Source organism: Erpetoichthys calabaricus, chromosome 1 (assembly GCF_900747795.2).
Source record: "Erpetoichthys calabaricus chromosome 1, fErpCal1.3, whole genome shotgun sequence".
Taxonomy (NCBI): Eukaryota; Metazoa; Chordata; class Cladistia; order Polypteriformes; family Polypteridae; genus Erpetoichthys; species Erpetoichthys calabaricus.
The window spans coordinates 37,357,580-37,375,140 of NC_041394.2; the positions used below are offsets into that span (position 1 = coordinate 37,357,580).

The 17,561-nt window shown below is 40.1% G+C and overlaps 1 protein-coding gene across 42 annotated transcripts in view; it reads left to right on the top strand.

The window, feature by feature from the left end:
• Positions 1 to 17,561, top strand: part of LOC114648726 (calcium/calmodulin-dependent protein kinase type II subunit beta) — a 412,239-nt gene that overhangs the window by 354,371 nt on the left and 40,307 nt on the right. For 10 of the 42 annotated variants that reach the window (XM_051936344.1, XM_051936339.1, XM_051936352.1 and 7 more), the window contains 2 exons: positions 7,800 to 7,848; positions 16,582 to 16,677. In XM_051936344.1, the coding sequence (XP_051792304.1) occupies positions 7,800 to 7,848; positions 16,582 to 16,677 (145 nt within the window). Of the gene's footprint in view, positions 1 to 4,192; positions 4,262 to 5,190; positions 5,236 to 7,799; positions 7,849 to 16,581; positions 16,678 to 17,561 lie in introns of all 42 variants that reach the window. The other 32 variants (XM_051936356.1, XM_028797922.2, XM_028797931.2 and 29 more) reach the window with 5 other exon arrangements.

Genomic DNA, 17,561 nt, shown 5'->3' on the forward strand with positions numbered 1-17,561 from the left:
TGTGCAGAGGAGAGATGCTGAGTATATTGGGAGAAGGATGTTAAGGACAGAGCTGGCAAGTAAGATGAAAAGAGGAAGGCCTAAGAGGAGGTTTATGGATGTTGTGAGAGAGGACATGCAGGTGATGGGAGTGACTAAGCAAGATGCAGAGGACAGAAAGATATGGAAGAAGATGATCCGCTGTGGCAACCTTTAACAGGAGCAGCCGAAAGAAGAAGAAAGGAATTAACACAATAGATCCTAGCTGTTACTTGAAAATACATTCTTCAATAAAAACATGGCGGCATGGTTGGAAACTTGTTAAGGGCAAATTTGGTCCAAATGTTAGAATGTTTTTCTTCACACAAAGACCCACAGACATATGGATAAATTACCAAGTAGTTTGGTGGGGCGTGAGACTTTAGGGACCTTCAAAACTTGACTTGAAGCTATTTTGGAGAGTCTTGGTGGATATGATAGATGAGCAATTTGGGCTGCAAGGCCTCTTCTCATCATAATTGTTGTAATGCTCTTGTTCTAAATGCAGCACATCTTTCCAGGTACAGTTTTGTTCACCTTATCCTCTATTGCACATATTCTGTCACTGGATTTTTAACTTTGTGCAGCCCTCTTTATGCCTTGTCGTTGTGTTCATCAGGGTGCTGCAGGTCTTCCTTGTGACCAGTTGTCTACTTTCTGCATCAGTTTCAAAATCCTTTTGTGCTTCCAGACAGAGGCTCTCATGTTCCAAAATGTTGTATGGTGTTGGTAGGTCTTTGGTTATGAATCTCATATAACAACCCAAGGTCATGGTGCATAAAGCAGTGTGATCAGCAAGAGTGGTGGACATTTGTTGTTATTATGTTTACTTCTGGTTTTAATTATGGGTAAAAGTTTGTAGGTTTGACATCATGTTGGTACTGTATACTGGAAAACAAGGGAATCGGCTGAGCCCAAGTTGTGTGCCCAGTGAGTTCAGGTTTTCACTCATAAAGGCTCATGGGAGATCCTGACTAAAGAGAAATTTGCCACTAGTTATACCACCGTATAATTATATCATAATCTTCCTAAATGAAGCCACCATTACCCTTTGGGTCAGTGTTTGGTTGCAGACATAATGACCATATGAACAAAACTGCCATAAATTTTCCAAGTGCCGTTGTCTAGTTAGAGCTTCAAGAATTCAAGAGCATACATAAGAAAAGGTTAAAGACACCATAGTTAGAGATGCCCAGACATTGCATGCTGGGTTTGAAACCAATGCTCGAAGTTTGTCTTTGTCGACTCTGCATGTCCTCACACATCCCAGAGTTATGTGTAAGGATAACTGGCAATATTAAATTGTCCATTTCAACATGTGAGTGGACTGGCATCCTACCAGGGTTGGTTCATGGCTAGCACCCGATGCTGCTAGGAAAGACTCCAGCCCCAGCAGCCCTGAACTGGTTTAAGCAGCTTGGGGAATGTTACGTTAACTTACAGATTTTGACGAGAACAAGTCATTCTGCCTTTTGGCTGCTACTGCTCCTCAACTTCCTGCCATTCTTTCCCATGGGATGCAAGTTAATGTAGTTTACCTAAAAACACTTCTAGTGTCCTTTTCGGCTTTTTGGGCTTACATTTCTGAACGCAAGTGAATTTAACAATCACCCTAGCCATTAGGTCTCCTAAAACAAGCTACTATTGGTACCAGCTGACACCTCACTCACTCATTCCCCCCGGAGAGAATCTTTAAAAAGGAGTTACACAATCTCTTTAGTGGCAGTAGGAGGACACATCTAGGCAAGGTTTACCATTTGTGTGTAGATGAGACATTAGTTAACCATATGAGCCTAATGGACTGAGTGGTGTCCTCTGGTTTGTCACAGCTATGTAAGGTGAGCATGGAAAGAAAAGAAGGGCAGTCAACACACAGAATGAGCAATATGTAGAAGGAAAAGGGCTTGACAGGTGTCATCATTGTCAATGTTTACTTAAACATTGGGAAGGACAACATGGACCTCACTAGAAATAAAGAATTTACCATGGATAAGTAAATTTTGAGTGCAAGGAGACTACTTAGTCATGGAGGAGATTTACCTCAAACTGGCTAATGTGATGACAAAGTAAATGTCATTACCACAGCAAATTGTACATCCTGACGTGAGGCACAACACCACCTCTCTGAAAATCTTGACAGCTTCATGTGAGACTTACAGTGAGATAGCATGTCAGATTTTGAGGAATTTTTCGGGTGTTAGCTGAGACGCCCTTCGTGCTGAGAGTGACAGAGGTGCAGATCAATTTCACTCTGCACACCTCCCAGTAGAGGAGTGAGGAAGTAAGGCCTTGAAGACTAGTAGAAGTTAGCCATTTGGTGGGCCTTCCTGTATTTTTGCTTTGTGCCCTCCCCCTCCATAACCTACCATCTAAGGGGTGGGAGCGAACGCTTTAGATTCGTCAAAAATATTGATCTCTGGTTTTTGACAGATCTCGACATTTTAGGGTCCCCTGATACCATTGATACTTTGATATCTCGATGATGGGTGTGTTTCTGTGTGTCACAGTTTCTTGAGGATGTAGTTTAGAGCTAAAACAGCTGGAAAGAAAAACACCAAACTTGAAACCTAAGCCTGTTATGAGATGATGATGTGCTGATTAGTTTTTGAGCCAAATTGTGCAAGAGAAAGAGGCCCTCTAGAGGAACCGTCAAATACCGTAATTCTGCAATTACTTATGAATTCTTCTCGTCAGTTGCTATCGTAATTATGATCTGAAAGTTCAGCATCAGAGCGGTAAATAGTTATTGAAATGTTATAGAACAGTTTGGCTAACTTGGTTCCTAGGGCACAAAGCCTACTGACGCTCACATCTGATTTTTTTTTTTTTTTTTGTGGGTAGAGGTATCAAGCAGAGTTTGCTAGGGTAAAATAAATATTCTGATCAGCAAACATTTATAATCAGTCAAAAGCAGAAAAGAACGGAACAACCCAGCCGTAACTCAATGGGTTTGGTTTGTGTTGTGTGTCACCGTAACACAATGACGGTCAGGGTCCAGATGTTCTGCTCTGTTGTCAGCTCCTCTTTCACTTTGTTGCTTTTTGTTCCTGATTTTAAGAACACACAAATGACAGTTTCAACTTTCCAACTTGTGAACATTTATACTGATAGAGAAGATATTATCCATCCTGGAAATCTATTTCAATGTGCCTTGCCATGTGTCTCTTTTGTTCCTCCTTTTTTTTTTGCTTAGAAAGGGAACAAAGTGCAGGTTAAATTTTCTCAAGCAGCCAGGGGTCAATGTGTGCTTCCCTTTCAGCTCATCCCTCCAGCAAATCCAAACTGAATTGGGTGATGGGGTAGCTACAGTGTGAGGCAGCACTGAGTGGACTTGGGCCGGGATGCTGTTTCTAGGTCATAAGTACTGAGGTGTAGCATTATATAAAGTACAAGAGGTGGAGTGTTGTGGCTAAGGCGCTGGATTTTAAACCACATCCTGGGCAATTAACTGTCCAGACTCCCTGTATGACCCCGAAAAGTAACTTAATATACCTGAGCTCCAGTTGTAAAAAATACAAATATGAACAGTTGTAACGGACACTGATCTTGTAAGTCACCTTGGCTAATGAGCCATATACACAATAATAATAAATGCATAACAGACGGGGTGGGGCGGGGTGTTCTCACTAATGGTGGAACAGCCAGAAGGTCGGCTTGTTAGAAATATAGTGACATCAGCCTCGCTTGTTTTAAGGCAGTGTAGGTGTGGCGTTTGGGCTTTAAACCAAAGGGGCTGTTGTTTCAGTCCGCACCTCTGACCTACTGCGTGATCCTGACCTGCTCAACCTGTAAGTAAAAACATGAAAGCAGTTGTACTGTTTATACTTTTAAAACACCTTGGGATGGTGTTTGTCCTGCAAAGATGCTATATAAATGGAAGGTGTGTTGTTTTTGTTTGCAAGCTTCAAGCTTTGCTTCCTGCCTCATGTTGTGTGACTGTCAGTAGGACGCATAAGGGTCCAGTCCTTGGCATTCCATTTTTTAACCCAAATTTAATTTCTGGCAATGTCAAGAAGTGGACTGCTGTGCATTTCCAGCACATGTTTGTGTGTGCTTATCATATGGTATTGTGTGTGTGTGTGTATCACTGCAGATGTGTGTATATAAACTTGAAAGGTTGTGTGTATGTAAAAATATCCATGAAATGTAATGTTGTGTTATATTTTCTGCACAGCCGCAGACAAACAGCACCAAAAACAGCATAGTCACAAGTCCTAAAGGAAACATTCCCTCACCTGCTCTGGTATTTACCTCTTTATTTCCTTCTTTATTGCCTCTTTATTTTCTGTTTTTGAGCTGTTTTAGCATTTGTCACACTTGAACTCCATCACCCTGCCCTGTCCTGTCCTCCTCCCCATTTAAGCAGCAGCTTTGAGAGCACCATGCCTGCGGACGCTGGAGATCAAAGCTCCAAACAGAATTCTTCAGCCAAAGTCCTGTGGGACACCACCTCCCACCTCTGACCCACAGCAACATGCCACACCTGATTAAAGCTCTGCTTATCCAAGTTTGTGGGCGCTGAGTTTCTTTTTGTCAGAATGGAGCTGATGCGCCAGTAAGATGCTGTGACACCTCTGGCATCTCCAAAGGGGGCACCGTCATGAGTTCTCAGGGGCTCATCTGCCAATTTAGTGGGTGCAGTGACCTTGTCACATTGAGGTGGGGGAAGTCAAAACTGAAGCAAACATTTCAAGTGTACTTTTAAAAATTCTGTTTCACAATAAAGTATTTCCTTTGCCAATAATTTAGTTTTGTTTTTTTTTTCAAGATTTTGAATTTTTTGACCAGCTAGTCTATTTTTGCTGAAGGTGGAACTTTCTGATCTTATTGCTTGAGTATAGTCCCTTGCTTAAGCTTGCAGATGCCTGCTGTGCCCGAGTTAAAAGTCCTTGAAGTACAAAGGGAAAGTGGAGCAGGTCATTCACCGGGTGGTCGCAGGACATGCAAGGAAACTTCTGGCTCGGGTGCTAACCCCAGTGTGGCAAAGCTATCTGCTCCCAAGTAGCTTGCAGACGGTTTTATTTATTTTTACCACTTTCCTTTATTTTTCACATGTTCTTCATTGAGTATTTCTTTTTTATTTGTTTTTCCTCTTCTAAAATAAACCTGCTATCTCTCTCTCTCTTCTTTCTCCTCCACTCCTCCACTCTCTCACTCTCTTTCGCCCTGTAGGAACCTCAAACTACTGTCATTCATAACCCTGCGGATGGGATTAAGGTACTTGCTCTTTCTCGGACTCCTTTTTCCTGTCCATCTTCCTTTTCATCCATCTGTTTGTCTGTCTGATTGTCTGTGCTGAGCACACTGTGCTTCACTAACTCTGTTCTGCTTTGGTGGCTTCTTCGTATTTGATTTTTGAGAAGGCGCTGGGCCTCAGCTGCTGTGTGACCTTTATGAGCAGCACTGAGCAAATCCAAAGATGGCAGACCTTTGTCCCTTAGAAGGTGACCCTGTCCAGACCTTTGCTTTATGTAAAGGTATATAAGGCTCCCCATCTGTTGGATACTGCTAGGCTGCTCTCCCTGTGTACTCACTAAAGTCAAGGTTGCTTTTTGGATTATAATTGCACCTCTGTGCAACTTTGGCCTGGTATTTCCAATTTGCAGATTTAAATCCTGTACTGCACTGCTGCACAGGGAGGCCAACAGCTTTCCAAAGGGTTGAGTGATGTGTGGAGCACACGAGTGCATTCATTAAAAATCCAAAAATGGGGTCTCTTTCACTTTCTATCGCTTTTTCTCTCTGTCTATCTCTCTTTTCCCTCTTCTTCTTCTTTCTGACTCTCTGATCGGCCATTTACAACCAATTCTTACTTTCAGTGATACATTGACTTAAGAGTGACAGGACTTGCCTGTGTCTTTGCTCAGTACCTGGATTCCACCCTGGCTTAGTTCATTTTAAAGGTTTTATTGGTCTACACAAAGATAAATGACCTCTATGGACATCACTCTGTAGTTACTAATGTCAAACCATTCACCTGGACCACCGCACTTCATCGAATTTCTTTACACCTACTACTGAATAGAACAAGGGAGAGCCACAGTGGCTGCAGGTCTTTATTTCAGCCCATCTGGCAATTACAATTGCCATTGAACCCCTTGTAAAATGGCTTCCTTGATCTAGTAAACGTTTATTCTGATTGGTCACGTTGTTGAAATTGCTGGTATGACATTAATATGTTCTGTCAGGACCAAGAATGCAGGGTAGAGGGACTGCTAAAAGGTGGGCAAGACCTGACAGAAGCCTAAGAAATGTGTAGAATGATGAGACTAGCATTATCGTCATGCCAGGACAGGAGACAGAACACCACTGGGGATCCATAGGTCCTATCATTATAATGACTCCAGTGAGACAGACTGAGGCAGAAGGCATGATGGGTAACCAATAGAAGAATGGCAGGCTGCTAGAGAGCAACAAGGAGGTCCTCTGTTCTACAGTATGTCTGGATTCCACCCCTACATAAAGGAGAAAAGGCTATCTTGAGGTTGCCTATGCCTGTATAAAATAACCCAGGCTCCATGCTTGCTGGTTCACTGAGAACACTAGAGTGAGCTCTGAGAAGACAGCCCTAGGGCTTCCACCAGACATTTCAGACCACAGACATGGTCCCAGGCATTAGCCCGGGAGTAACTCCCAATGTGGGGTATAGCACTGCTTCATCCTGAATAGACAGTAAAGCTTAAAAGTTGAAATGCAAGTTCATACAGTGGCTCGACTTCTGGGAAGAAGAGAAGCCATTGTTGGAGGTGTTGTGAAGGGAGCTAGTAACTGGTAACTAGACAGCCACGCCAATGGGAAAATGGGGTCTTTGCCTGTTCAGTTAGACCTATAGAGGGAGAAAGCATATGTTATTCTCCCCTTACCTGTTTTTATTGACTTTACTCCCTGGGATTTCCCTTCCTCATATTTTCTGTCAGGAATCTGTGAGTTCTTGTTATTTTTTGCCTTCTTAGTACAATATTGGGTTTGGTGATGGCACCTGAGCTCTTCCTGTCATACACACTGACATTCATTAGTCATCAGATATCACCCACCTTGTTGCAAACACAAAGATGAATAGAGTAAATTAACTCCGTATTTATGAGAAAGCCAAACTTCACCCCACCAGGAAATAGTAGAATTAGTCAGGATATTTCATCATAGTCTTAGAGAAGCTACCGATTGACCTCACAGCCACTGCGGCTTTCCAGGACAGAGACTGCCCACTCTTATTAGCTGTGGACTTAGAGCTGCCAACATTCCACAGGAGCAGACAATGTAGAATCCAGACTACGCTAAATAACCACAGTGAAGCCCACAATGGCCAGAGCTGTGCAGTGATGCCAGTTCAGATCACCCCACAGTCACATCATGTCTGAACACCACTGTGCTTTGGTTGATCTTGAACAGTGGTTCACACTCTTAGTATATGGAACCTTCTTTTGGTAGGCGATGATGACAACAATGGTATTGATTTGTCATACTGTGTTTTAATGACAAATGTTTTTTTATGTGCACCATCTTTGACTCTACTCTTGTCTGTACAGTTCTGAACGACTGTCTTGTAGATGTCGTCCTATTATGTCAGTGTTGGTAAAAAAAAAATATATACTGTATATATAGTCAAAAACCTTGAAGTTGAATAGTGTATTAATATGTTAAGTGATAATAATTGTGTGTCTCCCCATTGCCAAGTGGAACGAGGCTTTTAACCTCCCATTAGTCTGTTGAAGTATGCGTCGGCATGCTGTAATTACCAGGGGCTGCTTCCTTACTTTTTTGTCCTTTGTATTTCCTCACAGGAGTCCTCGGACAGCAGCAACACTACAATCGAGGATGAGGATGTCAAAGGTATGGAATTATGCTATGTGGAGGTGTTTGGGTGCAGAAGCAGCTAGACTTACAGGGGTATTCAGCTGAAGCCATAACTGGCATTGGGGAGAGGCTGGGCTGCAAGACCCAGGGACCCAACAGTGACCTTAGGGTGAGCTTGGGACAAATTAGCTGTTACGAGGTAAAACCAAGTTTAATGTTATTGTCCATTTAGCTCCGTGTGAATATATGTTAAAATAAGGCATGTCCCTACTACATTCCAGATCAGCATATGGACCTTACTTACTGGTGTGACCACAGAAAACTTCTTCAAAAATTAGAGCAAATTGCTGGTAGTTTTACTTAACTGTTTATTCAGATGGCAGAGGCTTTGACACAAACATGAATCATAACTGCAGGACACATCAATGCCATGTCATTGAGGTAAATGTTCATTTTTAGGCAAAAAAATAACTGTAGTAAAACACCAGGATCATAAACTAGTTCTTTAACACAGTGGTATTTTTCAAATTTCCTTTATGAGACAAGGGTTTTTTTAAGTAACATTCAGGCGAGCCATTACTACAACCTTCTTAAATAACAGCATCAGACATGACCTGAAGATTGTGCGATGGCATCACAGCAAAAGCAAGCGGCAATACTGTAACAATGTTAGGACTCAGCAACACAGAAGAAAAAATTATTTTGTTTGCTGGTAGCAGGACACTACTTAGTTTGTCCCCAAAAAATGTGACAAGAAGATCAAGTAGGAAAATTGCTCATAAAGTTAAACCTTTGTAGCTTTTCTCACTAACCTGTAAAACAAAGCTAGAAAAAAGTTTGGATCGAGATTGTAAGGGCCCACTTCACTCAACTGGCTCTACAGAAGCCAGAAATGAGTCTCTACCTAAATCAAGCTAACCTGTGTCAGTGCAAAATTAACACAAAAAACAATAGTATTAAAACAATGCGATAAAGCAAAATAATTACAAGACTTTCTAATGTAAAAGATATCATCACATGATTCTGTCCAAGCTTTCTGTAGGATTAGAAAAAACTGACAACATAGCTGCATCTTTCAGTATTCTATGCTTTGGTTGCGATCGTTAAAGCATCAGTACATTAGTGTGTGTGTGCTAGACATGATCAGACCCAGGTACCCGCACTTGCCAGTGAGTGTGAAACTGCAGCAGTAACGTCAAAGCATTATCTAACGGGAGGATGACGGCAGTGCAGGCAGATAAAGCACACAAGCAGCACATACATTAACTGGTTGTGAAACCTGACAGACGTCACTAAAGTGACACAAAAAAATACAAAAAATAAGAATAAAATAAGTAAAAAAAAAAAAAATTTAAAAACCTCCAAGCACAAATTGCCTAGAAATCACTGCAAATGGAATGTAATATAATAATGCTACATTATGCTCTCAATTATCACGTGTCCTTCCAACATTCCTAAATGGACGAAATCCTACTCCCTCATCTCTTGACAAGTTTCCTCTCTTTCTAATCAGTGTGAGGTCTAACTTCTTATCAATCAAGAAGTATTGTCTGTAATGCTCACAGGAGGAGAGCACCTCTGCCACCAGCACACCACCATGGTTGAAGTTCTGCTTAGTGTGAAAGCACCTACCAAAGCTCTGGCCCTAGTTGGAGTCGATCCAATTTCTTTTGCCTCCTGACCCCACGAAAACAGAGGCCTCATCAACAAACTCTGCATATGGTCCAATGTTTGTACATCTTGGGAAATTAAACAATATTTTATGAGAGCAACAATGATTAGTTACTGTTCATTTTAGGCTTAGCTGTCCATGATTTTATGAAAAAAAAAATCTGGAGTGGCCTCCCCTTGACTTTCACGTATACTCAGATATGGGGATGGATCTTTGAGGAGTAAACCGCAAGACAGTGATTGTATTTTTCTATTATGTACATTAAAGAACCATCAACAACAAATCAAATCAAATCAAATTAATAATTTATTAAGCAATTATTATAAGAGTAAAGTTGAATAAATCGGATTCTGCAGCTGCCTGAATAAAATGTAAAGTGCCACTTCCGGTTAGCGGAAATAGCTCAAAAGTTGATAGGAATCTACATTTTGTACCTAATAGTTGTTTGTAAAATTTGGTTGACTTGAGTGAAAGCGTACTCAAGTTATTGTGTTTACATTCACACAGTCATAATTCCAAAAATGGTATTTTCGGTCTAAAACATCAAGGTTCATCAGAATCTCAAAATGGAATTTTTGGAGGATTCCAATACTTTCCCTATACTTCATATATGAGAAAGTCAGGCAGGTCTGAAATGTTGAGAGTCATCAAAATCTCGACATCGAGTCTTTGGACGATTACAATACTTTCCCTATACTTCATATACGAGAAAGTAAAAACAAACACAAATACATTTTGCCCAGAAACAAATCTAATTTACCACATCATTTAGTCAGCTCACTTTATAAAAAAAGGCCAGCCTGATTTTGTAAATGTGAAAACAAATAGGCCAGCATTTGTGTGCTGGTGCCTATACATTGATCATAAGTTTCTGATCATCTGCTTTGCATGTACTCTGTCATGTGCAGAGCAACACAAAACACCCCAGTACTTCTTTAAGCTACAACTATCTGCTTTCTGTTTCACAACTGGTGACCCACAGAACCAATGTCAAGAAGATCCAGTGCAGCCCTGATCATCTCCTGTGTGACAAGACAACAAAACTGATGGATAAGAGTGTGTGAGCACTGTAGATCAATTCTTTGTCCCAGCTTTGAAAACTCAAGCCAGAGGCCTTTACCCTTACTTAGCATTTCTGGTCCAAAGTTGTGCTTCCTCTTCTTTACCCGGTTGCTGTAGTCATCCTGGACGCCACATTATGCATTGTTACAGGATGCAAGGCATAGTCATGACTTATAACCATAAGTGTCTGCCAAGTATTTCACTTTACAGTTAGGATTGCTTATTATTCTTAACTGGCTAAGAAATTCTTTATGTTCTTTCTTTCTTTTGAATTATTTCTTTCATTTTAGCGTCTTGGCTTTCCCTCAGGTTGGGTTTGTAGGTAGTCTCCTCTGCTAAAATGTAGCAATTGTTCCACCATAACCTTCACACATCTCCCTTCAAGTCATTCCATCTAATTCGGGGTAATGGGGGTTGGGAGCCTGCCTAGTAGTACTGGACCCAAGGCAAGAAGCAGACATCTTTAAATTGCAGGGCATATGCACACAAACATGCATTGAGACAATTTGCAGTTGAGTTGCTCATCAACCTAAACCATTTATGGGATGTGGAGAAAAGCCCACACAGACATGGAAGATTGTGAAAATTCCATATAGACAATAGGCCTAAATGGGATTTAAGTCCAGGACTCTGGAGCTGTGAGGTCACTATTAGGGTCACCTGTAACTTGAATATATCAAATAAAAATTGATTATACTCTTATGCCAAAAGGCAGTCTGCCATAAGTGGCACATTTTTATAAACCGAGGCCAGATAGCAGGTATAATACCTTATTGCTTCCAATTTAAGACACACTCAACGTACTCCTTTCCACAGCATATGTATAAACGGTGCGTATGCACAAAAATATTGCATATATCTGTTTCCATGCTCACTTTGAGATGTATAAAAACGAAACTTTGCATAAAGCCACACACATTTTTGCCAATGTCTTTTAACAAAACACTGAACAGAAGGGGCTGTTTATATTAATTTGCATATTCAAATATGAAAATTTCTGGGAGGAGTCAGGGTGGGGCTGTAGGCGTGTACACATGCGTTAAATTTCACGTCCATTGGGATTTATAAAGGGGAAGTGCATGGAAGGTGGTGTATGCACAGTTTTATGCATCTGGATTGTTTGTGTGCACGCACATTTCCAGTTTTATCTGTACGCCATGGTTTTAGTGTAAATTCTATGCATATCATTATACATGAGGCCCAAGAACATAATAAATTCGACAAACGAGAGAAGACCATTCAGTACATTAGGTTTATCGCTTTAGCTAAGAACTAAGCTGTCCCAATTTTTCATCCAGATAACTTTTTAAATGTTGTGAAAGTTTTTACTTGAACTCGATATTTTGGTAGATTTTTTTCCAGATTCCCATATTTCTTTGCATAAAGATGTGCTTCAGTCCTAAATGCACCTCCCCTTAATTTCCACTGTTAAGCTGAAAGGATTCTCAAGATCAACTTTATCAATGTCTTTCAAGATTTTGAAGACCTAGATGTGGTCCCCACACAGTCTCCTCTGCTATAGGCTAAACAGGTTTTTAATTCTCAAGTCCTGAGATGCTCCTGCTTGGTTTCTTCTGCACAACTTCAAGTGCTGCTATGTCTTTCTTGTACTGTGGTCACCAGAACAGCACACAGTACCTCAGATGCAGTCTCACTAGTGCATTATATAGTCTGAGCATAACTTTCCTTGATTTATATTCAATAGTTTTTACTATATAAACTAAAATTTTATATGCCTATTTAATCACTTCTGTGCATTGCTTAGATGTTGAAAATGTCATGTCAACATAAACCTTAAATCCTTTTCAGAGGATGCCTCCTGCAGGACAGTGTCTCCCATCTTTGTATGTTTCTACATTAAACCACAAGCCCTCACATGCAGAATTGTTTCCTTTTCTCAAGCCTGCTGCACAGAATCTCTTTCCTTATCACAAGCCCACACATGCTAACTTTTACAAGACCACTCTAGATGCTCAAAATTTCACCTTCTGCAGCTAAACAATTACAGGAAGTAAGCTTGTCCGGACCTGCCAAAGGGAAAGATGTTCAGAAGCCCACATGCTCAGAATCGTTTTCTCTTTCACAAGGTTGCACAAGCTTATTCCTGAAGTATTTGTTTTCTTATATTGTCTGTATTTCAATTTACACTTAATAGTTCTTTTTCGGGTGGCACGGTGGCGCAGTGGTAGCGCTGCTGCCTCGCAGTTAGGAGACCTGGGTTCGCTTCCCGGGTCCTCCCTGCGTGGAGTTTGCATGTTCTCCCCATGTTCTGCGTGGGTTTCCTCCAGGTACTCCGGTTTCCTCCCACAGTCCAAAGAAATGCAGGTTAGGTGGATTGGCGATTCTAAATTGGCCCTAGTGTGTGCTTGGTGTTTGCGTGTGTCCTGTAGTGGGTTGGCACCCTGCCCGGGATTGATTCCTGCCTTGTGCCTTGTGTTGGCTGGGATTGGCTCCAGCAGACCCCTGTGTTCGGATTCAGCGGGTTAGAAAATGGATGGATGGATGGATGGATTGTCCTTCCCCAAAACTCAGCAGTTTTGAGGTGTGACAATGAAATACCCTGAACTTAGGATGCATCCCAATTTTAAGTATAGAAACAAAAAAGAGTGTCTTGAATTGAAAGCAATATGGTATTTGTTCACTGTCTCCGTACAGTCTTAAAAGACAATTTAGACAAGCTCACATCTGCCTTCTCCAGGCTTTTCTGGAGAAAGATTCCTATGTTTCTCACAATAATGTTGGGTGGCTTGTTGCACATACTTAAAGAATCATTTTTCAGAAGTCATTCCTTTACAGGATCATGGTGAGTCAGAGCCTACTGTGACAGTAGTAGGCCCTAAGTCACACTCACTTCTACACCCACATTCACTTATACTGGACCAGTTTAGATTCACCAATCATGCCAAAATGCATGTCTTTGGGAAAGTGAACTATCTTGATACATTTTAACCCAGGATTCCAGAGCACTGAAATATCATCACCTTCACTGTAGGCATCCTTGCCATCTTGTTATGCATATTCTTCTACTTGGCACCATCAATTGCATAGTCAAGTGACTCTGCATTTTTCCTCTGTGTATTTGTCAACGCTGCAGTTTTGTCATGCCACCTACTATATATAAACTGTTGGTCTAGTGCATAAATCTAAGTTCCAAAGAGTCAGTTAATTGAAGTGCATCTAACTGGGTTTACCTGCCATTCCCAATACCTACGACGTCACTCGTGATGTTCTTACTTGAGGGCATCTTTCTATTCTCAACACAGCCATTCCAAGGCGTTTCTTGCATGCACAAGTATCATGCATTTCATTTTTTTTAAATTCTAGCTAATGTTGCATATAACCAACATTATTTCTTAGTAAAGGAGAATTATAATTAAAAAATGATAGTATTCACTGACTGTCACACATAGGAATTACCACAGGGGTCTCAAACATGGGTGCTGTAATGCCACAATGAGTTACCCACAGCTATTAACAAATGTATTATTTATTTACACAAATTATGCACGCTCTTATTTTGCCATATTATTAATGGCGGATCACCGAAATGTTTAATAGACTTGAATGGAATTAGTACTGCCTCCTTTTTTGTTTACATTTCCCTTTCTTAAGTTATAGTATCAGTTTTTCAGTTGCCTCAGTTATACAGCATTTGGTATACAGTGTGTAATATTCTCAATGCGGCATCTCTGGGAATGATAAAATGAATCTCCATTAACCTCTTAATTTACATGTGTTTAAACTGAACAGATTCATCACCCGTATCTTGCCGTCCCAAAATCAGTCTAGTTGCTCTTCTTCAGCACTACGTACACCAGATGAGACTTCACCAATGTATTATATATCTTAAGAATAACATCCTTTGACTTGCAAATAACCTGTTTTGATTATGTACTGTACCCATCATGCTACATAACCTAACACCCTGATAGTCCTCTTAATTGTTTCTGTGATTAGAAGGAGATTACTGCTACAAGCAATATAAAATACATTCCAAAAGACGGCACATCACAAGTGTTGACACCAGTGGCGGCTCGTAGCTAAAATTAGTGGGGGTGCCACTCCAGAAAATTTTTAGCCTTTGTTTTAAAATTGTGTAAAAGGAAACAAACATGTATAAAAAGAAAATTTATTCAGAAACTGAAAAAAAAAATTAATCGAATAGCTGGAAGCATGATAATAATCTAATTCTACACTTTATCACATTCAAGAATATGGTACACTGTTTTTAAGCACAACACATGCGGAGTAAAAAAAAAACACTACCTTCACCAGCAAGCCAGGGTCGGCACTGTGGGAGCGACAGTGCTGTCTCACCCTCGCAGCCTTGCGTGCAGCTTCCTCTGTGCGCATGCGCACAACAGCCAAACACCACGCCAATGGAACTGTGAAGCGCACAGTTCCATACAAAGATTTTTGTATCTTTTTCTTAAACTGGGGGATGGCTACTGACATTAAGCTTAACGATTATATATTGTACAAGTATAAAGAAAGAATTAATAAAAAAAGGACTCATTGTATTAAATGTTATCGATAATATCAAGTGGAAATACGGGGTGCTACAGTTCCACAATGCCTATACGCGAGCTGCCACTGGTTGACACTTAATATACCCAACAGTCTGTTACTGTTGAATGGACAGAAATCAGCTTTGTATGACAGACAGACAGACAGACAGACAGACAGACAGACAGACAGACAGACAGACAGACAGACAGACAGATAGATAGATAGATAGATAGATAGATAGATAGATAGATAGATAGATAATGTACTGTATAATAGATAGATAGATAGATAGATAGATAGATAGATAGATAGATAGATAGATAGATAGATAGATAGATAGATAGATAATGTACTGTATAATTGATAGATAGATAGATAGATAGATAGATAGATAGATAGATAGATAGATAGATAGATAGATAGATAGATAGATAGATAATGTACTGTATAATAGATAGATAGATAGATAGATAGATAGATAGATAGATAGATAGATAGATAGATAGATAGATAGATAGATAGATAATGTACTGTATAATAGATAGATAGATAGATAGATAGATAGATAGATAGATAGATAGATAGATAGATAGATAGATGGATGGATGGATGGATGGATGGATGGATGGATGGATAGATAGATAGATAGATAGATAGATAATGTACTGTATAATAGATAGATAGATAGATAGATAGATAGATAGATAGATAGATAGATAGATAGATAGATAGATAGATAGATAATGTACTGTATAATAGATAGATAGATAGATAGATAGATAGATAGATAGATAGATAGATAGATAGATAGATAGATAGATAGATAGATAGATAGATAATGTACTGTATAATAGATAGATAGATAGATAGATAGATAGATAGATAGATAGATAGATAGATAGATAGATAGATAGATAATGTACTGTATAATAGATAGATAGATAGATAGATAGATAGATAGATAGATAGATAGATAGATAGATAGATAGATAGATAGATATTAATTTATTCATTACTTTTCCAAATATGCTCATTTTGGTAAAGGATCATATATACACTATCGGAAAATAAAGGCAAGGAAACAAATTGCCAGTCACTTTTTTCCCTTATAATCAGTAGTAAATCTATTGTTGTCATGCAGGACATAGTAAGTCTTTCTGCAGGGAGTCTAGTTGTCTTGTATCAGCAAGTCATGCCGGTCAGGTTGTTCTTAATAGAATTTTCATAACCAGCCTTAGGCTTAGTTTATGTACTGTGCTCAGTTGGTTTTCTGTCTGACTCCTCTTACTGTTCTCTCCCTTGGTTTAACATGTTGCACCAGTTTTTATTAAGTCCAAGTTCTAGTACACAACTAAGGATGCCACATCATTGGAGGTAAACACAGAGGATCTGCACATACAGAACAGTGGAATAATATGGAAGAGGAGGATTTCTCTGACCCTGCCTGACTCTTAGTCAGCCCTAGAAAGGGGAAGCAGCTACCCAATTAGTCTTTCTTTCTTTCATCCTGCCATTGTTTTCCACAGCCACGAGCACTGAGACCAGTGCTGTTAAGAGTCAGTCCAGTATGGGCTCTCAGCCTGAGGCCGTGGAAGCCCCTCAGTGCCCACTTCCTGTGTTCTGTAAGTTTGGAAAGCATGTTTGCTCACTCCTATGTGCATACAGGTGTGCCCCCTCACTGCTGTGTGTGCAAGGAGGTTTGTCCCTTCACACCTAATTGTGAATACAGAAAACACTCCCCCTTCTCAGTTGTGTATGCATGTGTTTATATCTAAACAGGCCTGTCACCTCTTTTTTGCTTGTTTTTGCACACAAAGTCCCCTAATATCTTGTATTTATGATTAATTTATGTGTGTGTGTGTGTGTGTGTGTGTGCTTATGGATGTAGTGGGACATTCAGGGATATCTCCAAATTTCTGTGGGTGAGAAGCTTAAAGTATCTACAGTATCTGTCTATCTATCTATCTATTGGGGTATTCCAGTATGAGGTGTCCATTTTCTTTCCATCAAAAACACTGAGTTGGAATATGTGCACTGTCTGTGTGTGCGTGCGCATGTATTGTTTTTTTTATTTTCACTTGATTGACTGCCTCAGTGTGTATGTGTTAATATTAGAGTGGGGAAAATAGTCCTGCACAAATAGAAACTTTTGAAACGCTGACATTACTGGGATATCCCTACTTCGTAAACTGTCTTTTTAAATCCGTCTTTTTTATGATAAACAGGAGTAAAGCCATTGCAGTGAATTTGTTAATTTTCTGTTGGTGCTGCTGAGAGAGACTGGCTCCCCATGACCCTAAACCAGATTACGTGGGTTTGAGAATGTTCAGTTATGTTTTTGTGTGTTCTCTTAAAGAAATAGGGTTAGGAATCTCATTAAGCAGAGACTGAGTGAGTGAAGAAAAATGCTCCACAACCGTTAACAGTGCAAATGGAAGTGTTTGGTGTTGCTGGTTTTGTTTCAGATCCCAGTGTCAATACTCTAGAAGTACACAAATGTGATATG